The sequence below is a fragment of the Abrus precatorius genome, unplaced genomic scaffold, assembly GCF_003935025.1.
Source record: "Abrus precatorius isolate BTA unplaced genomic scaffold, Abrus_2018 Scaffold10, whole genome shotgun sequence".
Classification (NCBI taxonomy): domain Eukaryota; kingdom Viridiplantae; phylum Streptophyta; class Magnoliopsida; order Fabales; family Fabaceae; genus Abrus; species Abrus precatorius.
Genome location: NW_020874292.1, coordinates 22,192,361 through 22,217,835, shown reverse-complemented (window position 1 = coordinate 22,217,835; position 25,475 = coordinate 22,192,361). Strand labels below are relative to the sequence as shown.

Genomic DNA, 25,475 nt, shown 5'->3' with positions numbered 1-25,475 from the left:
TTAGTTAGTTTTATCTATTAAGTTTTGATTTTGTTTATTTTTTTATCCATCTAAACATCATGACCTTTTCTATTTAGTCTTTTATAAATATTATATTTTTTTTTCGATCCAATGTTTCTTAAGAATCATGTAAACACTTCACAAAAACTGACGACTTAATAATATTTTGAAATGACAGATTGAATAAAATAATCGTCATTTCTTTACTTTTTCAAAACATGAAAAATAAATTAATTGGTGGTATTAATTTTTAAATAAATCAAGTCAACATTTTTGTCATGTCAAAGACTACATTAATTAATAATAATAATTTCAAGACCAAATTGATGTTCTACTTGTTTCAAATCCTAATCTATCGCACAAGCATTTGCACTTTTGAAACGATAAAGGTACTCAATTTGGATCTAACTAGTGTATTTATTATATATAATTCATGACCATTGGCTAATACAACTCAAAATTGATAAAAATATAAAATTCTATACTTAATATACATGTCAAACTTAATCTCCTACCTGCCATCTACTATTGTAACTGTTACTTGGTTTATCGTGTGCATTTCGTCTTGAACACCTGAAGAAGAATCAGTTTCTTTAGGACCCTTTGCAAGGATGAAACCAGGGTGTTTGGGCTGTGGCAATGATGCAGTTTCGCTGTTCAACATCAACACCGCAGAAGACATTGTGGGCCTGTCTTCTGTTCGTTCTTGGACACATATAAGCCCAACATGTATGCATCTTAGAACTTCAGAGACTGAAAAAGAATCAGCAAATGATGAATCTATCAGTTCCAACGCACTCTCATCTTTCCAGTGCCTCCAAGCCTATCACATGTACACAACAAAATTCCCATTAGCAGAAGATGATAATAATAATAATAATAATAATAAATTGTCATCATCCAAGTAAGCTTAAAATTTTTACTTACATGCCCAAGAAGATTTATGTCCTCTGAGGAATAAAATCCTCTGTTCTTCTTGCCACTTATGATCTCCAGTACAAGAACCCCGAAACTAAAAACATCAGATTTTACTGAAAAGTATCCACCCAATGCATATTCAGGTGACATATAACCACTGCATATCAGAAAGATACATTAATAAAGAGGTCATTGCACATGGTAATTTAAACAAAATGAAGGTGCTACCATAGTACTCACTATGTTCCAACAACTCTCCTTGTATTCGCTTGTGTTTGATCATTGTCAAAAATTCTAGCAATTCCAAAATCTGATATCTTTGGATTCATTTCTCTATCAAGTAGAATATTGCTTGCCTTGAGATCCCTATGGATAATTCTAAACCTGGAATCATGATGGAGATAAAGAAGTCCTCTAGCTATTCCACATATAATGTTGAAGCGCATTGGCCAGTCTAGTTTGGAACTCTTTGCTTTGTCTGGAAAGAGTTTTTTTATTAGTTATCATAAATGTATATGTTTGAAGGTGAAAACTGCATGTATAATGTTAAAATAACTCACCAAATAAAATAGAGTCTAGGCTATTATTTTCCATGTACTCATAGATCAACATCTTCTCGTCCTTCTCAATGCAGCAACCAAACAGTCTTACAAGATTTCTATGTTGAACCTTTGCAATTGATCTAACCTCATTCTTGAATTCTTCATTTCCTTGCCCGGAGCTTGTTGATAACCTTTTAACGGCAATTTCTTGGCCATTCACCAACCTACCCTGCCGTTGCCACATTTACTTTAGGTGTTAATGAGTGCTTTGTGAAAAATTCAATGATAGTAGCATATACATATATAAAAGAAACTTACTTTGTAAACACTTCCAAAGCCTCCTTCTCCAAGTTTATTTGCTAAAGAGAAGAAGTTTGTAGCCTCTTTTATGGTATTAAAATCGAACAATGGCAACTCCCTGTCATCCATACTCCTTTCATCTGAATGTTCTCCATCATTTGAAAATATTGTGTCAGGTAACAGCGTTGTCTCACCCCTTTCAAAATTACCTGGTTTAGAGAGAACAACAAAAACATCTTACTTATCAGAAAGAATAATCTAATTAAGAGAATAGAGAGAGAACAAAATATTATGTGAAGTAGCATGGTTAGATAAATATTAAATACATATTATCTACATTAGGTAATGGACATTACCACTCTTCCCAGTATTCCCTTTAGATGTACTCTGCAATTTCCTTTTCCTCCACAAAATGAATATACTCACTCCCAAAATTATAAATGTTACAGTAACTACAATGCCTGCAATCTTTCCTACATTCTTGTTAGAGCCACCAGCAGATCCTGTGGCAGTGCCACTGTCATCTGAGAAGTAACAAAGCTTTTTAGTATAGAGATTTGGATTAAATTTAGCCGCCTTTGGGCTTCTTCCTAACTCCTAAATAAAATATTAAGACAAGGTAAACTATATTATATCTTAATCTAATATTCATTAACAATGCCAACCTGAAATATTAAAACTAATGATTAAGGGAATAAAACATAAAAGAAACCTACCTACATCAGAAGCTGCTAATCTGACAAAGAGATCTTGGCCAAGTTCGGAAAACTGCCTCACGTCTACGAGATTATCACTCCACATCACGCAACCAGAGCCACCACCAGTAATCTCTGCATTAGCATAGGCAGTGCAAGAGCAATTGTTGAGGCACGTGTTTCGACATTCCAATAAGGTCATGCTATTGTTGAGAAACACCCTCGTGGTATCTGGCAACTGCACGTTTGTCATGTGCAAAAACCTGTCCTTCCCACATTCCAATTTTGTCTTCTTAACACACCCATCAGAAAAATTCCTCAAGTCCCATTGCGGCTGATTCTTGACATTGAATCCTTGAATACACTTGCACACAGGGAAACCATTTGAGTCACAGATACCAAAGGGACCACACAATCCATAATGATCACAATCTCCAGCAGGTGCAAACCATATCTTGTTCCACGTTTTGCTGCTCTCTATCCATGCATAGCGTTCAATTGAACCTGTCCAATTCACAACAAGTCTTGACAAACGAGATTGGTTGAGTGTTGAAGGGACATAATACACATGATGTTCATTAGCAACTACTTTATCATTAAGAACAGCAATTACGTTTAGCACTGGTACTCCTCCAAACCTCTCACCATTCCATGGTCCGGTTCTAAAAATTTTTTCCTTTTTGTTCCAAAAGAACACATCTGGGATCCCATGATATTCTAGGCTGAAATAAGCATCCCCATTTGATGGATCATCTTGGCTCTTCCATGATGTTATGCGGCGCTCCACCCCAGTGTCAAGGTTCCAGCCAAGCTTCATGCCTGGTAACAATGTATCTGTTGGATAATCAAAGCTTTGCCACAGATAATTGGAGGTGTTTTTCTCGTTTGCTTCTATGAGAATCAAGTTCCCAGTATCCAAAAGCTGAAGAATTGGGTTGGTACCAGTGGTTTGATTTGGTGGTGACCATATGGAGTTTCCTGTTTGATTAAGAAGAACAAGGTTTCCCTTGTCTCCAATCTTGAGAGTTCCATTGGAATTTCGAAGTGGGGTGTCTCTATTTGCCACCCAAACCAATGTTTTGTCGGGAAAGTCCTTGTACCATATGCCCAAGTACCATGTGGAATTGCTAGTGTTAAAGAAGCCAAACTCAAACACTTTCTGTTGAGACACAAGAGTTTGGTTACTTCCAAGAGATTGAGTTGCAGTTAAGGTATCCAAGGAGAGAACGGTATTGGAAAAGAATGTGAGGAAAGTGAAGGTCCGTGAAAAGTTGATACCAAGGCTTGTAGTTGCGGAAACTCTCATATTGCAGTGCCAAGCCAAGAGTTGTTCCTCAAACCAGGTGGAGAAGCATAGATTTCTAATTTTACTTTGATAATTAATGTGATTTGTCTTTGTTGTTTTAAGTTCCCATAATGTCGTTACTCGTTAGAACGTGTGTTAACTTTTTCTGACTTTTGACTATAAGCACAGCCTATCCAAGTCTTTAGGGTGGACCTGAAAGAGCAAGCATTAAATGTATATCGTTCCAAATTCTAGATAAGAATTTAAGGGGAAAAAAAAAAGAGTAACCTTCCTTCTAGCCACTAAATATGCAACATTACCGACACTGGTCATTTAAATTTAAAATTTTAAATGTTCCTATGTGAGATTAGCAATGGATGATTAATTTAGTTGTTAAGAAATATTAAAATTAAATTATAAAGTGATAATTTATAATTGAGTAATAAAATGATAATTTATCGTATTAAATAATACATCATTATTTATGTTAGACTTTAAATAATGTTATTTTAAAATTTTTTAAAAATAATTTATTTTTATTTCTAATTTTGATATTTTTAATTTTAATATTTATATTTTGTATTGTCTTCTTTTTTAAGAAGATTATGTCATGCCAATCATCAAAGTCCACATCTTTTTTAATCTTTCAATGATTAAACTAAAAGTTACCTATATAGTTTAGTTTATTATGTCATAGTTTTGAGAATCACACTATCTTTTATAGAATCATCTCTTTCTTTTTATACCTTTTTAACTCTTCTTATATTTAAATCAAGTTCAATTTTCACTTGCTCAAGAGATAATTGTTGATTAAATCTCTAAATTATCATAACATTCTTTATAGATAAATCATTTTTACCTTATTGTTTGACTTTAAGGTTATCAACTGGTACTTTCAAAATTATTATTTTTGTCTCCTCTAACATCAAAAGTTAAGACAATCAATATAATTAACAGAATATATTTTGTTTGCTACAAAGTGATTAGGAAGTTTTGACGTTAGTTATGACATAGTCTTTTAAAGGAATAAGATAAATTAATAAAAAAAAAGAAAATGATGTTAAATTCGAAAAACTTAAAAGAAGAGAAAAAAAATAAATTATATTTTAGAGATTCTAAAATGACACAGTTTTGCGTTAAAAGTGAATTCTATTATATCACTTAATATGATAAATTATTGTTACTACAATTTATAATTTTTAACCATAATAATTAAAATAATTGATAATTCTTAATCTAAAAGACTAACATTTTAAATTTTAAATATAAAATACTAATTTAAAAAAATAAAGTGAATATTTAATTAAAAAAACTTTATAAACCAAATACAAAAACGAAGTATATAATTGATAATTAAAATGATATAATTAATTGTTAGAGAAAATGAATTGATTAAGCAAAATGTTTTAATATGTGTTTAAGAATATATAAAAGAAAGTAATTAATAATTTTATTAAAAATTATAATATTTAATGTTATTTAAGCAATGAAATCAGTAATATCATATAATTTTTAATAAGAATTTATTATAAATAATTTGTATAGTGTATTTTTAAATATATTAAAAAATAGAGTAAGTAATATAAGGGCAAATAGAACAAAAAAGATAATGATAATTAATGCTAAAACTGTTTGTACGATAAATGCAAAAAATAAAATAGTACTAATTTGATGAAATGGGAATACACGCAGAACAGTTGATTGGCGGGGGCGGACGTATCGTATCTAGAGGGCATGGAAAATCTTTGTTCAAATTTGACCAATCATTTAACGTAATTTGATAAGCACCGCTCATCAAGTTATGGAACACAACACCACACAACGCAACTATGTCTATAGAGGCGGCGCCTCGTGGGGTGAGGACCCCAATTTCACACCATTCTTTTATAGGTTGCAATTCTGAGTCTTTCAAATTGATATTTATCACTTTACACAATATTTATTCTCAAATTGTGACTCTTATTGTTGTGAACCAATGTGCACAATTTTGGAAGCCCGTTTCAACTCAAGTGTTCAAATTAATTTCCCTTTGTAAACATTCGGAATCGCAATGTTGGAATTCACCAATCCCGAATGGATTTCAAGTTTGAATTTTGGTGATCAGAAGTCAAAGTAAACGGCAGTGTTCACTGTTCATTGCTATTTGAAAAAACTGCTAATTGGGTTGACCTCAAAAAGTGTCAGAAAATAACAAAATATATTTTGCTGTTGTGATGTTCAAAAATTTTGAAGTTCGTTATATTAGTCAGTAAAAAGATAAAAGAATTTTTTTTTATTTATTCATTAATTGTTATTATTTTATCAATACCATTTCACCTATAGAAAAAAAAATTTGTACATCAATAAAACGTTTATATTATTTGAGTAGTCTAAAGGTTACAGAGTGATAAAACAAATAAACGATAAATTAAAAACAAATATTTTCAATGAAAGAATTGAATTTTTCAGTATGTGCAACTTCTTTTCTCCCTCTTTGCACTGATAAATAGAAATAGTATAAAAATTATCATTTTAGAGTGTTAAAGATGAAAAAGGCATCCAAATTTAAAACACAAGTGTTGCTTATGTTAATTTCAACGAAATCTGATCTCACGTGCGTTTTTTATTTCTCAATATATAGATTCAAAATTTTGTTGTCCAAGGCTTGATGCAGCCAAAACAATAGAGCCTAGCCCAACAAAATGTCTTAACACAGCCCAACCATGAAAGTCAAGGCTGATTGGTTTAAGGGCCGAAGCCCACACTCCTTTTGAGGACTTAACTTGGTGGAAAGCCTGAAATGGTTGCCAATATAGTAATGAGTAATACATTTAAAAATTTATACAATAACCTTTACACGAGAAAAAGAGAGAGGAAGAGAACAAAGAAAACAGGCACTACTGCATGAACACTTGATAGAAGTGATACATGTTCTGATACTATCAACACGGTCACATCACATACTACGTACATAGGCACTTCACAAGTTGACGCATACCAAGAAACTCTCATTCAATATTCCCAAATTTCTGACGTTTATGGCTCCACCTAAACATGTTCATGGAAAAGTATTGATTCTAGATGCAGAGAAAAATATTGAATGTGGGGTAAGGATAATATCGAGACTCTCAACATTCTATTATTTAGAAACCAATGAATGATTAATATTTCTTTATTGTTAAGAGTTTGGTAAAAAGTCTTTGGCGCTATCAACATCTTCCAGCACTCATTGACGATGAGTCCTCTGCGGTTCCTCTCACTTGACACGTGACGTTCAAATATTGTAACATTTAGTTATTGAGAGTGACTAAAAAACTGCAATGCATCCAATGAGATTGATTTGTGGTAAGAAATTTCAAACTTGGCCCCTTCTTTCATGGGGTAGCTCCAACATTGTTAATTAATCATAGAAGGTGTTAATGTCAGTGTTGTGTTTTTTTCTTTTTTGGGTCAATAGTGTCAGTGTTGCCTCTCCACACTAGCAAATGGGTTGGTGTCGTTGAGTAATTTGATGACCTAAAGTTGACGTTACATGAGATATTACATAAAATTAACCGTTCCATATTTCACCGTGCTGATTTTATAGATACATTGTTGAGTCTGATTACCTAAAATTGACTGACGTTGCATGAGACATTAACATAAAATTAGCTGTTATATTTCATCTTGGTTTTCTTTTTATTAAAGATATTCCTCTGTCAAGGGTAAAAAAATATCTTTTTTTAAGTAAAGCGGTTACTAAATATGTTTAAGGATCCCAATTATTTATTAATTGTGATAAATTTTATTCGTCATCAAGTTAATTTAAAATTTGGTCCTTATAATTTTTACTCATTAAAGGAGGTATTACTTCATTTTTTCATGAAGAAAATGATCTTTATAGTTTTTAATAATTAAAATGTATGTCCATAAGATACAAATATTCCAATGAGTGAAATTATAAGAATTGAAATCCAAATAAAGTCTTACAGAAATCTAAAGTAAAATCGAGTAAGCTAAATAGATTAATTATTCATTTTAGATAAAATAATTTCAACTTACAAAATAATTATCATTTTAAAAATATGAGACAAAACAATAATACACAAAATTTTGGACTCGGATATCAGTTGTACACTCGAGTGAAACTTTTTTAAGTGACTAAATTGAAACATAAATGTTTTAAAAATAACTTGCATTTTTCACTCTTGGAATTCTAACAACTAACACTGTTGCGCAGACTCTACAGTAGATTAAAAAATAATTTTATCAACACAACTTTTAAAATTAATGTTAACTAATTACAAATAATTTTATAAGAAAAAATATTATATAAGAATTTAAAAATATATAATTTTTTAAATAAAAGCCTTTCACTTTTAATTTTATTTAGAATCAATTTTACAGACTGATATTTATTGAAAAATTAACATTTGGAGCTCCATTTCATATGATTTTCAAAAAAGTAAAACTATCCTTTCAAGGTACACCTGCTCCCACTTTAAGAATTCTTCCTTTAGCTTAATTTAAGGGGTAAATTAAATTCATAGAGTGATCAACATAGGATTTTGGGAACAGTAGGATTAAAGAACCGTGCTTTTCTTTTACAAGTAGTATTAACGTGAAGGATCAGAACACCGATGGAGAAAACAGAGTTCACCCTTTTATTTCTTGCTACTTGTTGCTACTTGATATCATTGTTTCCAATAGCTTTAGAAGCAGATGATAGCATAACTCCACCACAAGCCATCAATGGTAACCAGAAACTAATTTCTCCTGCCCAAAATTTTGAACTGGGTTTCTTTAGTCCTGCCAATTCCACATACATCTATCTTGGAATATGGTATAAGCACATTCCAAAGCAAACACTTATTTGGGTTGCAAACAGAGACACACCACTAGTTAACTCTGTTGGTTCTTTAACATTCAGCAATGATGGCAACCTCATCCTTCTAAGCCACACAGCAAGTGTTCTATGGTCCTCAAATTTGTCTAGACCTGCAAGAAACCCAGTTGCACAGCTTCTAGATACTGGAAACTTTGTTTTGAAGGACTATGAAGATGAGGGATATTTGTGGCAAAGTTTTGATTATCCATCTGATACATTGATACCAGGAATGAAACTTGGTAGGAACTTCAAAACTGGCTTGAACCGACATTTGACTTCCTGGAAAAGCAATTCTGATCCTTCTTCAGGAGAATACACTTATAGTGTGGATCCCCATGGCCTTCCTCAGCTTTTTCTTCGCAAGGGAAACAAGAAAGTCTTCAGAAGTGGACCATGGTATGGGCAACAATTCAAAGGTGATCCAGTTCTCAGTGCAAACCCGGTTTTCAAACCTATTTTTGTTTTTGATTCTGATGAAGTGTCTTACTCATATGAGACTAAGGACAACATCATTTCAAGATTTGTGCTCAGTGAGTCTGGTTTGATTCAGCATTTCTCATGGAATGACTATCATTCAAGTTGGTTCTCTGAGTTCACAGTTCAAGGGGACCATTGTGATGATTATGGCCTTTGTGGTGCTTATGGTACTTGTAACATCAAAAGCTCTCCGATTTGCAAGTGCTTGAAGGGTTTTGAGCCTAGGCTTCCACAAGATTGGGAAATGCTTGAGTGGTCGGGTGGATGTGTTAGGAAGAATTCTCAAGTTTGCAACAATGGAGATGCATTTAAGCAGTTTACAGGAATGAAACTACCAGATGCTGCTGAGTTTCATACAAACTATAGCATCAGCATTGATCATTGTGAAGCAGAATGCTCCAAGAACTGTTCTTGTGTAGCTTATGCTAAGTTAGATATAAATGCAAGTGGCAAAGGCTGTATTGCTTGGTTTGGGGATTTATTTGATATCAGAGAAGTTACTGTGAATGGGCAAGAATTCTACGTGAGAGTTCCAGCTTCAGAAATAGGTAAGAAGATTGAAGTTATATGCTACCAATCCCTGTCAAGTTCTTGTCCAATTTTAGCTGTATTTTAGTACAATTTTGTACTTATCATATTAAAGAGATTCTTTGTTTCTCAATAATCAATGTAGTTTGATTTTCCTTAAAATTCGTTTATGTACATTATATTTATTCTCTTTATTTGTGGTGTTAGATTCAAATGTTGATGGAAACAAAAGAAAGAAACTCATACTGCTTCCTGTGACTGCATCTGTAACTTCAACAATTATTATATCAGCATTATGGTTGATAATTAAGAAATGCAGAAGAAAGGGAGGTAAATATATCTTTTAGTTCTAGTTTCAAAAGTTTTATCTGTATTCTGTTGTACTTTTTGAACCATAGTGTCCTTCTATTACTATCACTGATTAATCCTTGGCTCTTTCCCTCTGTAAGCCCCCAAAGAGACAGGTATTCAGTTTAGTGTTGGCAGAGCTAAATGTGAGAGTAATGAATTTGAACTTCCATTATTTGAGATTGCCATAATTGAAGCTGCCACCAGGAATTTCTCTATTTACAGTAAGATTGGAGAAGGTGGATTTGGTCCTGTATACAAAGTAAATTACTCTCTCTTTATTATTAATTATAAATTCAACGATGCCGCTTACTAGTCTCTAACAGATACTATTCAAAATAGTATTACGTTGTTTTAATAAAATTTAACTTTTCTGATATAACTGATTGGTATCTTCTAGTAGCTGATCAGTTCAAATATTCAAAGTGCCCACTAAACAAGTTTATCAATTCCCAACTCAGTTTCCATTTCCGTGCAATAAAAACAGGCTCATGATGACAATATCTTGGGTTTGTTGGATTTTTTAGGGCCAACTTCCATCAGGACAGGAAGTAGCAGTGAAAAGGCTCTCAGAGGGTTCAGGACAAGGCCTACAGGAGTTCAAGAATGAGGTTATTTTAATCTCCCAACTTCAGCATCGAAATCTTGTCAAGCTTCTAGGTTGTTGCATTACTGAAGAAGATAAAATGCTTGTCTATGAATACATGCCAAACAGAAGCTTGGACTCCTTATTATTTGGTTGGTCTCTCAAGTCTAGATTATTCCACAATCACATATCTAAGCATTTCTCATAGTTTGAGCAAACACATATCACTTGATCATAATATGAAGTCTAAGACAAATAAATAATATTCTCAATCAGATGAAACCAAGCGTTCTGTGCTCAGTTGGCAAAAGAGGCTAGTCATAATTATTGGCATCGCCCGGGGACTTCTCTACCTTCACAGAGATTCAGGACTAAGAATAATCCATCGAGACTTGAAAGCAAGCAATGTTCTTTTAGATAGTGAAATGAACCCAAGAATTTCTGACTTTGGAATGGCAAGAATGTTTGGTGGAGATCAAACTGAAGCAAAGACCAAGAGAGTAGTTGGAACCTAGTAAGCACAAAGACGTTATATGACTTAACTTTCTACAAATTCCTGAACTTTAACGGCTAAAATCATTTTATGATCTTTTGCAATTGTTACAGTGGATATATGTCACCAGAGTACGCATTAGATGGAAACTTTTCTTTCAAATCAGATGTTTTTAGCTTTGGAGTTTTACTCTTGGAGCTGTTGAGTGGCAAGAAAAACAAAGGGTTTATTCACCCGGATCACAAACTGAATCTCCTAGGCCATGTGAGTACAATAATGAATATTTATTTTATATTATCTACTTTTCTTATGGTGCATCATATAATCTTTTTAAATCGAATAATTTTGACTTTATGCATTGATAATATATACTTGGGAAATGTGATAGGCATGGAAGCTGTGGAATGAAGGAAGGGCATTGGAGCTGATGGATCCATTGCTTGAGAATGAGCTTCCGACATCAGAAGTTGAAAGGTGCATTAAAGTGGGACTTTTATGCGTTCAACAGCATCCAGAAGAGAGGCCAACAATGTCGTCAGTGGTTTTGATGTTGGACAGTGAGAGTGTTTTGGTCCCTCAACCTGGAAGACCGGGATTATATTCAGAGAGATTTTTCTCAGAGACGGATTCATCATCACGTGCTAGACTCAATTCTGGTTCCAATGACATTACTGTTACTTTAATAGAGGGTCGTTAGGAATTTGACTCTGCAATATAAATATGCATCAAGTCCTCTATTCTGATTCAAAATTAAGCACTGCTTAGACTTGTTTTAGTTTTAGGCTCTGGATGATGAAAGTGCTACTAAAATGTTCCTTTTGGGGAGATAAGTGTATGATGAGATCAGTTACGTACACTCATTCTGGAGACAAGTATTTGACGGTTCACTATCCTTAAAGAAACTCGAATCTGTTCAACTCTCCTGCGACTGTACCCCAGAACCAGAATGTAGAAACAGTTCAAAAATAAGTCGAATATTTAATTAAAGCTTTAGCAAATCCTTTTATTTTTTTGTACACATAATAAAAATTTGGATGTGAAGTTTACACAAAACGTACCAACGAATTAGTTAATCAATTAAATAATGATGGTTGTAAAAGAGTAATTCGGGGTTATTTTTGTTATACAAGTGATTATGTATACTGTCTATTGCTGGATATTTAAAAATAGTATTTTAGAGGAATTTTAGAAGAACTAGTTTATCATTAATAATAATATAAAATTATATAAAGAATATATTTTAAACACAAAATATTTTCATCGTTTAACTTAAATGTTAAATTAAATTTAATATAGGGAGTACTTCAAATTGTTCTAGGTGGTGAATATAGAGACAACGAATGATTTTTGGTCATTTGTCACATGACTTGGAATAAAACCCAAAGAAGCCCCCTTGACCCTTTTTTTTCTTGTAAACCATCTTCTAAGGGCACTGGGCATGCTACCACCACGCTGCCACCATGTCAACAATAGGAAACTGTTTAAAATCTATTCGATTGTGTGTGTGTGTGTGTGTGATTCACAATGTTTTAGAAGTGTATTTAATTTAATTAACTTTTGTTATTCCTCTATTATCAAATTAGGGTAAAGTTAAAAAAAAAAGTTGGTTAACAATCTTCATATTAATGCAGCTTAAGAAAAAGACACTTTGAAACATTAAATTTATAACGAAAAATTTAGCCATAATTCGTCTTGCAATTTTGTGGGATATAATACATTATGTATCACTAACAAAAAAATTTAAAGATTATCATGTCATGCACAATACACATAAGTTACATCATTTAACTTAAAGCTAATAGTTAAAACCGTATATAATTTCTAAAGCAGTACACCCTAAGCACAATTGGCATAATGATATATAAATTATTATTCATCACAGGGAAGTTAATGCTACTGAGCAGCATCTTCAGAAAACCTGGCATCAAAAGGAGCTGAGGGATGAGAAAGAGCTGAATTGGCAGAACCAGCTCCTGAGCCATGCTGCAATTCAATCACAAGCCATCTAACTGCTTTACTCATCTGTTCCAATCGAACAGCGCTGATGGGTGGAAGACCAGTCATGGTAGCCTGTCCAGGTTTTCCAGCCACAGGTCTTGTTGCCTCATCCACCAAACACTCAGATCCTATCCTTTGCTTCACAGACTCTACAAACTCTTCAGCTTGATCACATGCTACTCTAAACAATTCCCACTTCTGCTTGAAGTTTTCTAGTGCAGTATCTGTTGATGTTGTTTTAAGTGAACCGGCATTTTCTTTGGCTTCTAGCACATTTGCTGCTGCAGCAACAAAATCTTGATAGGCATTATTTAGAGAATCAACTACGCTGTCCATTGTGCCTGCTTGTGTCAAACAAATCCTAAGATTCTTGTAATTACATATACTGAACTTAGGGAAACTAAGACCCGTGGAATTAAAAGCTCATGAACACTACAAATTCTCACCCATTGCAGTCTATCATCCCACAAATCCTAAACCAAAGTACAATGGTACAAAGCAAAACACATAATCTAATATATCAAATGTAGAAACTCTATAACTGCAACTTCAGAAGAATTAACCTAAGACATAAAATAACACAAAATAAGTAATTTGCCAAAGTAAAAAGTGAGGATTAAGCAAAATCATTCCATGATGTTTGCTGTTTTCAAATCGGAAATACAAGACACCTTAAGAAATTTTGAAATCTAGATTCAAATAAAAGAAATGAAGAATGAAAAACACGATAAAGTAAACTCACAGAAAGTGTTTCCTTTCTGATCGAAGAGAGCTGTTACGCTACCATCTGAGTCAGATGAGCAATACCACAAAAAGCATCAGTTCACACGTGAAGGAATTTGACAAAGCTATGCAAGGATAAAAAGTCATCAATTTTACTTATATATTTAAATATAACTTGAGAGATATGCGATTGATAAATGATATAATTATATGTTTTTTTTAAAAAAATATTATTTTCATTTTTTGAATTCATATGTTCCAAGGACAAAAATTCATTTGATGAAGCGTTAAAAGTTTTAAGCAAAAACATGTTAATACTATATTAAATGAGTAAATATCTACGTAGTCACGCAAGAATAAAAGCTTTCAATATAAATAATTGGACCTTTATATATGTTGATAGGAGTCCGAGTTCTACTTGTGTGTGTAAAAATATTGGTTAAAAAAACGATTTTAACATTTAAAAATAATTTTAGCATTTAAAAAATAATTCTATAATATTTCATAATTAATAAAAATAAAATAGTTTTTCCTTAAATTTTAAATATTATAAATAATTAAATAATTTTTTTATAATTTATTATCAATCATCATAATATTGTTTTAGTCTGTGTTTGATAGTGTTTTTTTCATCTTTGTACAAAACATTTTTTTCTCATGTGAAACACAACTTTTTTATTTTAGTCTCTGTAATTTAATTTTTTATAAGAACTAAAATAAAAAATTTGTTATATACAAGGATTACAATGAAAAATATTATATTATATATAAGAATCAAAATAAAAAACATAAAATAACAAAATCACAATAAAAGTTAATATTATAATTATTTTTAAGTACATGCAACTTAAAAGTATTAATCTATGTTTTTCAAAAGCAATTTTTTGTATGAGTTAAGTGTCTACAAACCCAACTAACTGACAGTTCAAAAGAACTAATATCAAATTTTATATATATCCAAACTAAGTGTCTTGTTCTCTACTTAATCCAAAAAGCTCTGAAGCAAGTAACATAGGATATATCCTAATTAACTTTCCTTAGTTAGTACCAGTTTTGGATAAAAAATTTATTCCCAACTCCATTTGCTCAGAAGTAAAATAGCTCGGTCAAATTTCACTTCACAGTTCCCACAATCCACCACGGATAAAATTTATATTTGCCGACCGGTAAAGATAAGTATTAATTTACAAATTTTAACACCAAACCCTTTTTAGATATCATTAGCCAGTGCAGAGCAGGAAACTTAAGATGCCCCATTTTCGTAAAACTGGAATCATGCAACTGGCAGACCAGTTCACACTATCTTTTAACATCAATCTCGTACGCAGTGACGTAGATCAATAACCATTACCACGGAAACACACATCAAACGTACAGAGACATTGAATCCTAACCCTAACACTAACAGAGAGTCGAATCGGCAAGACACAATGAATAATATGGAAAAGAAAAGGAGGGGATAAAGAAACAACCTGAGCGCTACGGCAGAAACGCGGAACGCCTTCCGCGGTTATGTCGAAAAGATAGAGAATAGGAAGGAGATGTAAGGTGTTATTTGCAGCGGAGGAGACGCAAGGGTTCTAATTCTTTTCCCCCTTTCCGCTGTAGTTGCGAGGCTCCATAAAGATTTTTGGAATTCAATCATTATTATATTAGTGCCTAAATCTCTTTTATAAGAAATAAAATAAAATATTTTTTTAATCTTTATTATAAATAATAAATAATAAATTTAAAATATATTAATTATTAATTTTTTTATATTTTTATTATTATTATTATTAAATATATAAATTATTAATTATATTATTTAATCTTATGATTATTTTTAAAATAAAATTTATTTATAAAAAACATAACATATTTAATTACTTTTCTTTATCTTAGCAATTTAATTTTTTTATTTTTTATAAAAAATTAATTTTTGTTAATTAAAATTTTTAAGACACTATTTTTTAATAATAATATATTTTTAAAAATAATTTTTTATTTAAAATTTGTAAAAGAAATAAGTTTTAAAATTAATAACTCAGTCATTTTAATTTATAAATTTCTTAAAATCATTAATTTAATTACTAAAGTTGACATATAGTTACTATTGATTTTGCTTGATGTGTATTGATAAATTAAAATATTTTTAAAATAAATATTTTATCATTGATAATTAATATTCAAAAAAATTATTTTATATTAAAAATACACAATTAAATATTTAAAATGGTATAATATATATTATTGTTTGAATATCAAATTTATTTTTGATATATTTTAAGTATAAATATTTTATGATATTAATCAATAAAATATACAAAATTATTTTTCATATATATATATATATATATATATATATAACTTTAATTAATTATTTTTAAAATATCATTAAGATAATAATATTAATGTTTTATATTGTTAATAAATATTCATTAAATTTTTTTTTAAGAAAATAAGTGATAAAATAATTTTTTTATATTACTTATCTCTTAATAAAATTAACATTTTAATTCTCTACTTTTTATAAATAAAATTTGAATTGAAATTAAATAAAATTATAGTTAAATTACAAATTTAGTCCCCACACGTAATGTATTTTTTTTTATTTATGCTTTACATAAAAGATATTACAATTTAGTTAAATAAATATTTTGAAATTAATTTTTACCGACAAAATTATATTAAAAACGTGAAAAAAAAACAAAATAAAAAATATTTATATAAACACTAAAATATAAATATCAATTATAAAAAATAATTTATAAATAAATATTAACTATAGAAATTAAACGTGTATTATAATAAATAGTAAAAATAAACTAAATGAAGTACTGAATGAAAATTCACAAAATTTTAAGAGATTAAAAATTTATATTTAGCATAGTTTTACGTTTTAAAAATAGTAAGTTTTTTCTTTTTTCTAAATATTTTATAAGAATTGATATATAATAAATATAAAAAATTTAACACCAATACTTTATTTATTCATTTGAAGATAGGTTAAAAGATAAAAATAAAAAAAATATTAATTCTAATTAATATTAACTTTTAACGTAATTTTGTATATATTTTATATTTTGATTTTTATATATAACATAATATTTTTTATTTTAATTCTTATATATAAGAAATATTTTATCTTAATTTTTACAAAAAAATAAACTACAGAGAATAAAATTAAAAAAATTGTGTTTCACATGAGATTAAAATGAGAAAAAAATGTTTTGTACCAAGATAAAAATACACCATTAAACACAAATTATAAAAATATTACGATGGTTAACAATAAATTATAAAAAATATATTTAATTATTTTAAACAGTGTTAATATAATTTAATACAATTATAAAAAGATAATATTTAAAATTTAAAGAAAAATATTTTATTTTTATTAATTATGAAATATTATAACAAGAAATAAATGCTTAAATTATTTTTAAATGTTAAAATAGTTTTTTTTACAATTATTTTTTTACACACACAATTAAAACTCAAACTCCTGTCAACTCCAATTATTTATATTCAAAGTTTTTATTACCCCATGATTATATATATATTTACTCATTTAATATAGATATTAACATATTTCTCTATAAAATTTTTAATTTTTGTAGTATGAATTTTTATCCTTGAAAAATATGTATTTACAAAATAAAAAAATATTTTTTAAAAAAATAACATGTAATTATTTATTTCTTAATTATATATATCTTAAATTATATCTCAATGCACAAGTAAAATTGGCCTTTTTTTAATTTTTGGATGAATGAAAAATTCTCTACCACATGAAATGTGAAGAATTATATTTGTATTTTTTGTAGTATTACTCCTCTAACTCAAATGGTAGCATAGTAAGTTGTAACAATTTTCTTCAATTAGAAAGAGGACATTTTTTGTGATTTTACTTTGTCATGTTTTTTATTTTTTATATTGAATTTCAAATATTTCTTAAGAAGAAGGTGTCTTATATTTCCGTTCTAATAAGGGTTTTCAATTATAAAAAAATAATGAATCTTACAAAATGATTTTGTTTAATTCTTATGTTTTTGACAAATATACCCATAAAAAATAATAATAAAATTTTAAATTCAGTTTCCAAATTATCATTCCACAAGAATCATTTCCAAGTACCAAGAAAGTCTTGATTTAATTGTTTAAATTTAAGAAAAGTTTCGGAAAGTAAATAAACTGATTAAACAAGTTAAAAACAATGATGAAAGACACTTTTAATTACTAATTAGAAAAGAACCTAAGGCTTAAAGGTTCGCTTTTACACGTTTTTTTTTAACTTAATTTTAATTCTAGTTTCTTTATAATTGTCAATCAATCATACAAATTTTATTATCCAATGGTCATAGAATGTCAAGAGTCTTTTTTTTTTTCAAATTATTATTCTAAATGATCATACAAGGCAAAAAGATAAGAAAACGTGAAGTGTCAAAAAGGTTGTTAATTAAATAAAATTATGAGAGATGAGTTAAGTTTGGTCCACCTAATCCTTATCTCATTTTATTCTATGAGTCTATTAACTATATGTGATATAATTACCTACTATGTAATTAATTACAATATACTATAAGTGGTCAATTTCTAACATATAAATATGCACACTAGAAAAAAAAAATCAATCACAATAGAACCTGAAATTATTATTAAATAGGAAGATCACACAAATTCATGCAAAATGTCTATCATAGTCTTAAATATGAGTTTAGTTACTCATACCAAAATAAACAGTCAAAACAAAAGTAATAAACTTTATAATCATGAAAAAAAATGCAAACTAAGAAGATTTTCTAAGAAAGAGGATGATCTAAGTTCTTGTCCTTTGAAGTTTATGTTGGAATCATTTGATTATTAAAACAATTCATAGGATATTCTATGTAAGTATGTTCCTCTGTTAATTTGAAGTATAAACTAGGTAAAATAATATTGTATTATTTTTTCTATTAATGCATTATTTTTTTCATACAAAATACTTGGCTACTGATTACCGAAGTTGAACATATACATCACTTTAAACATCATTGAATATGATTACTTGTGTTAATCATCATTATTATTGTAATGAATAACAAACTTTAAACACATAATTATTATAATTGATGATAATATTTTTTATATTATAGATAATAAACTAAACTATTGACTATTGATGATTGATGGTGATATATTAATGTAATATTTACTCTCTCGTCATGATGATAATATTATTGATATAATATTATGTGTCAGATTTGAATTGTGATGAATGATTAGGTTTTTTTTTCTTAGAGTTTAAATTATGATGAATTTTAATTTTTAAAATATTTTTATTTTGAATTTTGAGTTATGAATATTATAGAGTGATGCAAGTTATTCATCAATTTTATTTTATATTTTCTTAACATGAGGATGATTTAATTAGGTGTTAAAAGAATGGTTTTTTTTAATTCCTTAACCAAAATTTTTGATTCAGTAAAAAGAAATTGAAAATAGATTGGGCTGTACAATCTGAAAAAATATGATAAAGAAGCAAAAAATTAGAATTGGGCCTTATCTTTAAAAAATGGAATAAAGTAGCAAAGATTAAAAAACAAGAAAGATTTGAGCTTGAACAATTTGTAATTTTTTTAAAGGCCCAATATTTTGGCCCACCCGAGTAACCCACCCGTATGACCCGGTACCCGCTCAACCCGAAACCCGTGTGACCCGATTCTTTATTTGGTCTGGACCTTGAAATTAATCCATCAGTTTGCCTCGGTTTTGGGTTATTGGGCCGGAACTCGCCCGAATCCGACCGCAGCCCAACATACACGTCTGTTAACTCTTGAAAGGGGCAGTTGCAAATAGCAAGGAGTTACTGAGCTGGGAAGCAGTGGGATAGTAATTAAATAGAAAGTGTGTGATGCAGAAAACATTCTACATATAAGGATACTCTCTAATCCTTCCACTATCTTCCATGAGCGCGTACAAATGGTACTTCTCATGGATCACGTCCCTGTCCCCCGTGATAAATACAAACAAATCATTGTCCCCACAATTTCTTTTCCTTTTTTTTGCTTAGTATGTTTTCCTCTTAATTACCTGTCTCAAAGGCAGACGAGATATGATTGTAGGGAACTCCTGCCCTTCATTTTGTTGTCTTCTTAGGGGACCACTCCCTTCCCTTTCTCCCTCTCACCAATATTATAGCTCAAGATAATGCTCATCACACCCTTCCCTGTGCATGGATACTCCAACTAGCACTTTTCTATTATTAATTGCCTTTGCCTTCTACTTACTTCTCCACTAACTTGTTCCATTTCATGTTCAAATTTGTTGTGCACAGGAATAAGAATTCTTTAAAAGTTTTATTAAAAAAAAAACAGTTATCGTATTCAAATTATAAAAATATGATAAATATTTTTTAAAATAAAATCAAACTACTTTTTGTTTCTTAAATTCACTTCTAAAGTTTAAGATTGATATTTTCTTTTTAGTTATATTCGTGATGATTGCAAAGCCAAGTGCTGAGAGGAACGCGTGAATTGTTCAAGTTGAGTACGACAGGGCATGCCTCCACTTTTTCATATTTTGAAATTACTAGTCAAGAAAATAATCAAATAATTAAGATACTTCTTTTGTGTTTGTATCTGTGTGTAGGGGTTGGAAGGACCTGAGTAGGATAGAAGAAAACAAGGACCCGAAAGATCGAAGATCTATATCAATGCCATGCATGCCCATAAGATTTGGCTAGGTCAGGATCAATTTAACTCCAGGCACCTTGAAAAAAACAAAGGAAGCAAGTGACGTGTATGTAGATATTTGATTTACGAGTTAACAATTCAAGAAAAGGCTGAAAAGTCCACTTTTGCAGAAAAAGGAAAAGATTTCATCTTGTCATCTTTAATCATAGAATTAACTGTCTGGTGTAGAGGTCACAAGTAGTTGCATCAAACAAAATTTTGGCTAGGAGTAGGAGATGGGAAGCTTGCTAGGTACTTTGATGCTTAGTCATTCTCAATTATTTTCCGTGTTTTTGTACATTTCTCTATGGAAAATGTCATTTTCAGCACTAAACACAGATCTTGGCAATATTAATGGTGTTATTTGTAACTTGATTCTTGAAGCTATTTTACAAGTGGAAACTAACTTTTTGATCACTTAGATGGCTTATTGTTCACATCATGCCTTTATCCTGTTAGACATTTTACACTGGAATAAGGGCATCTCTTTTCAGATATTCTTTTGCAATGCTAATAGTATTTTATTGCTTCATTACGACAATGAGGTATTTATTAATACCTTTTATTATTATAATTAAATATTTTATTTCATCTGAGTCAGATGATGCTGGATATCTTGAGAATTTTATTTGAGCCGTTGACGGTGAGGGGCAGCGATAGGTGTATTCGTGATTTGGGTTGTTCATGAAATTAGTGGTTCATATTTTTCAATTCTACTTCTCCCGTGCGGGCTGTCGGTTGGGTATTTTATTAAATAAAATAAAAAAAACACGTTTGTCATAAATATTTATAATTGATAATTATATTTTGAAACAGAAAATGAAATTTAAATAATCATGGCATAGGGATAGGTCCCAAGAAGCAGAAGAGGAAGCAAAGGCAATGGGATGGGGAGGGCATGGACATGTCCCATAGAAAATTAGCATTACATAAACCTCGTAAGTGGTAACCAATAACGTAAATCCTCTCACTCACCATTCAAAGGCAATGGCAGCTGAACTAACGGAGGAGCACTTCAAGTGTCCAATTTCACTACAAGTAATGTCGGACCCTGTTGTCCTCTCTTCCGGTCACACCTTCGACCGTTCTTCCATTCAAAGATGGCTCGACGCAGGTCACAGAACCTGCCCAATTACCAAACTGCCCCTCCCCGACCATGCCTCTGCCTCCCTCATCCCCAACCACGCACTCCGAAGCTTGATTTCCAATTATGCCCCTATCTCCCCTCAAAACTCCAATAATCCACACCCCCACACCCTCACTTCCCCCTCCTCCTCCCTCCCCTCCAATGTCCACGCGCTCCGCCACCTCACGCGCCTTTCACCCCGCGACTCCCTCATCCGCCGCCCTCTCTCTGACTCCGCCCTGGTCCCCGCCCTTCTCACCTGCGTTCACTCCCCCGACGACTCCCTCCGCGAGAAGGCCCTCTCCCTCCTCCTCAATCTCAGCCTCGACGACGACAACAAAGTAGGCCTCGTCGCCGAGGGCGTCATCCCACGCCTCCTCCCCGTCCTCACCGCCGCCTCCTCCGATTGCCGCGCCCTTGCCGCCACCCTCCTCACCAGCCTCGCCGTCGTGGAGGTCAACAAGGCCACCATCGGAGCGTACCCGTGTGCCATTCAAACTCTCGTGTCCCTAGTTCGGGACGGTGAAGGGAGAGAGAAGAAAGAAGCTGCCACCGCGCTTTACGCTCTCTGTTCTTTCTCCGATAACCGGAGAAGAGCGGTGGAGTGCGGGGCCGTTCCCGTTTTGCTTCGGAGTGCGGATTCTGGGCTCGAAAGGAGTGTGGAAGTTATTGGGGTTTTGGCTAAGTGTAAGGAAGGGAGGGAGCAGATGGAGAGGTTTCGTGGGTGTGTGCAGATTCTGGCTCGGGTTTTGAGGAATGGAAGCTCCAGGGGGGTTCAGTATGCTCTCATGGCTCTCTATTCCCTCTGTTGTAACAGTGATGAAACTGTTCTTGAGGCTTTGGAAGCAGGGGTTTTGGAGACTTGTCTCGGGTTGGTGCAGGATCATAATGAGAAAGTGAGAAGGAATTGCTACTGTTTGATTCAGCTTCTCCGTGGCAACAAGCTGAGTTAATGGGATGGATTTTTAATGGAAAAGGAAAAGGGTCACCTTTGATGACAAGATTTGTTGTTCAGTGTCCTCCTTGGAGGTTAGTTTTTGTTTAATTTTGTTTATTGAAATTCTATATTGTTGGGTACCTACCTCCTGTACAAAATGAAAGATCATTTTTTTTTTGTGGTTGTCATAGCTCATAGGGTTCTTTTGTATGTTGTACATTCTAAATAAATTGTTGATGGGCTAGCTCTCTCTTGTAACCTATTACTGTAAGAAGAAGGTTTTTGGTTCATCTTTTGGAAATTGGAATGTAATGATTCCTCTCTGACAATTTCTCTTGGGATCCAAGCAATTCAACAATGCTGCATTGACACTTTTAACATCTTACTGGCATTTTGTCTTCCAGTATTGTCACATGTGTGTAGGTAATAATACCTTAATGAAGCAACTTTTGGATGGAATTTTAGCTGCCATGTGTGTGTAAACCAGGTAAGAAGTTCTCTCGCTCAATGAAAATTTTGTCCAAGCTCAAGTTTCTTTGCAATTTTGTACGAGGAATCTTTTGAACAATTGTAAACAAAAATACCAGAATTGAAAGTGCTTGCATATAGCAGTACGTTAGCAAGTACAATAAATACATCATTCATCTGTTGTTCATCTTCTCTGCCAGTCTTTTCATATGAATTGGGGCTGAGCATGAAATGTCGCAGGAGAGTTTTTTAACCCTCTATTACACTGCCATTGTATTTTACTCCAAATGTGTAGTAACTATCTATCTGTTTGAACGGTTGTGTCAAGTGTCAACTTCCATTTGTCATTTGATAATTTAATGATGATGCTTTACTCTTATTCATCCCCTCACCTTCCCTCGATACTCCGGTTGTCATTTTATCTCCACTAATCTTTATGGTTAAATTGGTTTCCCCTCACTGTGGTTTCAATATAAAGCTAGGTGTTTTCTGAGACATCCATATCTCATACAGGGATTTTTTGCCTTCGATGTCCTTTCTAATCTTTTGCTTTTGTGTTAAGGGTGTGGCCTTTATGATACATTTGATTGACTATATACTTCCAATATGGGGTTAGGGGGTAGCCAGTTGAACAGGGAACGATTGAGGTAAATGATATTTTTGGTATTGTTTTCTAAATAAAATTTAAGTTTCACTTTGATAATTATCAACTTTTAATGTCGGTCTTTATTGTCCTAGTTAATGAGGTTAAAGTCTTATTTTGATTGTAGAGCAATACAAAAAGCAGCTAAAATACTGCACTAGGGTTTTTCTTTTCCCTCTGAATTCATCACAAGATTTGTAGCTCAAATTTGGGGTATTATTGCCACAGATTTCTAGCACTCTGAATTGTGCATAAGTACTGCTTCATTTTTATTTAAGCGTGTGGACAGGTGTGGTTTTGTATGTTGCATACAGAGCTTCATCCCTATAATTTAATTGCCTTTTTACTTTATCTACTTTTAATAAATGAGTTGTCCAGGAGTTAGGGAAGAGTTATGAATAATTGGTTTGTACGAAAACATTACTTACTGTAGTAGTGCAACCACCTGTTTTTTCTTGACCGCTGAGTAAACACACCTTGGTTTCTGTCTTAAATGGTTTGAGCACATGCCACAGCGTAAATGCAAGATCCTAATAACGAGAATATATGGTCCAATTCTGGCTTGAGACAATTTTTATCTTCTAAATGAACTGTTTATTGTAATACTACTATTAAGATAAGTGAAGATAAGCTTGAAAAAGTTGAGCCAAATACTAGGGTAGTAGATAGCATTGTTTTTCACGTTTGTGTTTGTGGTATTCGGCACTCGGCAGGTAGGTAGTTCACCCTCCACAAAATTTGCGAAGGATCCTTCACATAATGTCAATATGGGGAATAATATAAATGCAAATTTCAGTACTTGCTTTGTTAAGGTTGTTGCTGAGCTTTTGACATTACAATAGTGTTCTTGACGTTGCTTTTTCTTCTTTTTGTTTGTTGCTTATTGATGCCTTACCGACAAAAGGCGGATAATGGGTTCATAGAAAGAGCCGCCTTATGTAGTTGAAGTTGACTTGGCTTTGTAGAGTTCTTTAAAAGAAATATTTATTATATTAAAAATATAAAAAACTGATAAATATCCTTGAGTAGTTAAAATCAAGACTACAAATTGATATTAGTAAAATCGTTTAATTTATTATTCAAATTGCTCCCACTAGATTGTGCTTGTAATTTTTTTGTTTCATTGGTTGTCATTATTCCACGAAATTTAAATTGGAGTAGAAGTTATATTAATTTCTTTTTTTAATCCTTCTTAATAGCCTTAATGTTAAGCTTATATGCTTATATGTAATTTAAAATTCAAGCGAGTAACTTGTTAAAATTAATATCTTGAACTACAATTAACCAAAAATGTTGTCTTTATAATTTATATTATTTTAAATTTTTTTGTTAAAAATTTTTAAATTTAATATTTATAATTGTTGTTAAACCGTGTTTTGGAATTATAACACAAAATTATGAAAATAATACGTTGAAAAAGTTCATCACTGTAGAAGGAGTAAATTTGGATTGTATAATTATATATGTATGGTCATGATTATATGATTTGGAAAATCACATGATCACTTAAAAAGATCACATAAATTTTTAAAAGATTCTCATAATTTATACATTTTAATCATGATCATTCATGATAAAATTGAATAATTAAAATTTATTCATTTTACTCACGTAAAAAAAATCTCACTTGATACATCACATATAGATATACATCATAAAACATAAATGTTATTTTTGGAATTTATATATTAATATACTTCTAAATCACCCACTAGCAACCCGATCCTAGTAGATTTTAAAAGCTCAATTGTTAAAAGATTATCGCTAGATAAATCTTGTAATTTTATAGGTTGACGGAAACCTATAAATAGACGCAATTGTTGTACTTCAGCTCAAGACAAATTTGAGACTGTCTAAGCTGAGTAAA

At 31.4% G+C, this 25,475-nt stretch overlaps 4 protein-coding genes across 4 annotated transcripts; 2 read left to right on the top strand and 2 right to left on the bottom strand.

Annotated features, from left to right (window-relative positions):
- Positions 1-402: 402 nt before the first annotated feature.
- On the bottom strand, positions 403-3,794 carry LOC113864702 (receptor-like serine/threonine-protein kinase SD1-8). The gene is made up of 7 exons (XM_027498731.1): positions 2,477-3,794; positions 2,117-2,284; positions 1,779-1,969; positions 1,479-1,689; positions 1,159-1,396; positions 928-1,075; positions 403-823 (listed from the first exon to the last, which is right to left on the bottom strand). The coding sequence occupies exons 1-7, from the start codon at positions 3,759-3,761 to the stop codon at positions 512-514; spliced, it is 2,553 nt and encodes an 850-aa protein (XP_027354532.1). The 5' UTR covers positions 3,762-3,794; the 3' UTR covers positions 403-511.
- A 4,630-nt stretch (positions 3,795-8,424) lies between these two features.
- Positions 8,425-11,715, top strand: LOC113864715 (G-type lectin S-receptor-like serine/threonine-protein kinase At4g27290). Its single transcript, XM_027498757.1, has 7 exons — positions 8,425-9,611; positions 9,799-9,921; positions 10,041-10,201; positions 10,467-10,677; positions 10,802-11,039; positions 11,132-11,282; positions 11,407-11,715. Exons 1-7 carry the CDS (start codon positions 8,816-8,818, stop codon positions 11,713-11,715), a joined length of 1,989 nt encoding a protein of 662 aa, XP_027354558.1. The 5' UTR covers positions 8,425-8,815.
- A 992-nt stretch (positions 11,716-12,707) lies between these two features.
- On the bottom strand, positions 12,708-15,359 carry LOC113864746 (mediator of RNA polymerase II transcription subunit 32). The gene is made up of 4 exons (XM_027498813.1): positions 15,212-15,359; positions 13,759-13,803; positions 13,463-13,579; positions 12,708-13,357 (listed from the first exon to the last, which is right to left on the bottom strand). The coding sequence occupies exons 3-4, from the start codon at positions 13,464-13,466 to the stop codon at positions 12,912-12,914; spliced, it is 450 nt and encodes a 149-aa protein (XP_027354614.1). The 5' UTR covers positions 13,467-13,579; positions 13,759-13,803; positions 15,212-15,359; the 3' UTR covers positions 12,708-12,911.
- Positions 15,360-21,284: 5,925 nt separating this feature from the next.
- LOC113864726 (U-box domain-containing protein 8-like) lies at positions 21,285-23,247 on the top strand. Its single transcript, XM_027498783.1, has one exon. The coding sequence runs from the start codon at positions 21,422-21,424 to the stop codon at positions 22,511-22,513; it is 1,092 nt and encodes a 363-aa protein (XP_027354584.1). The 5' UTR covers positions 21,285-21,421; the 3' UTR covers positions 22,514-23,247.
- Positions 23,248-25,475: the final 2,228 nt, after the last annotated feature.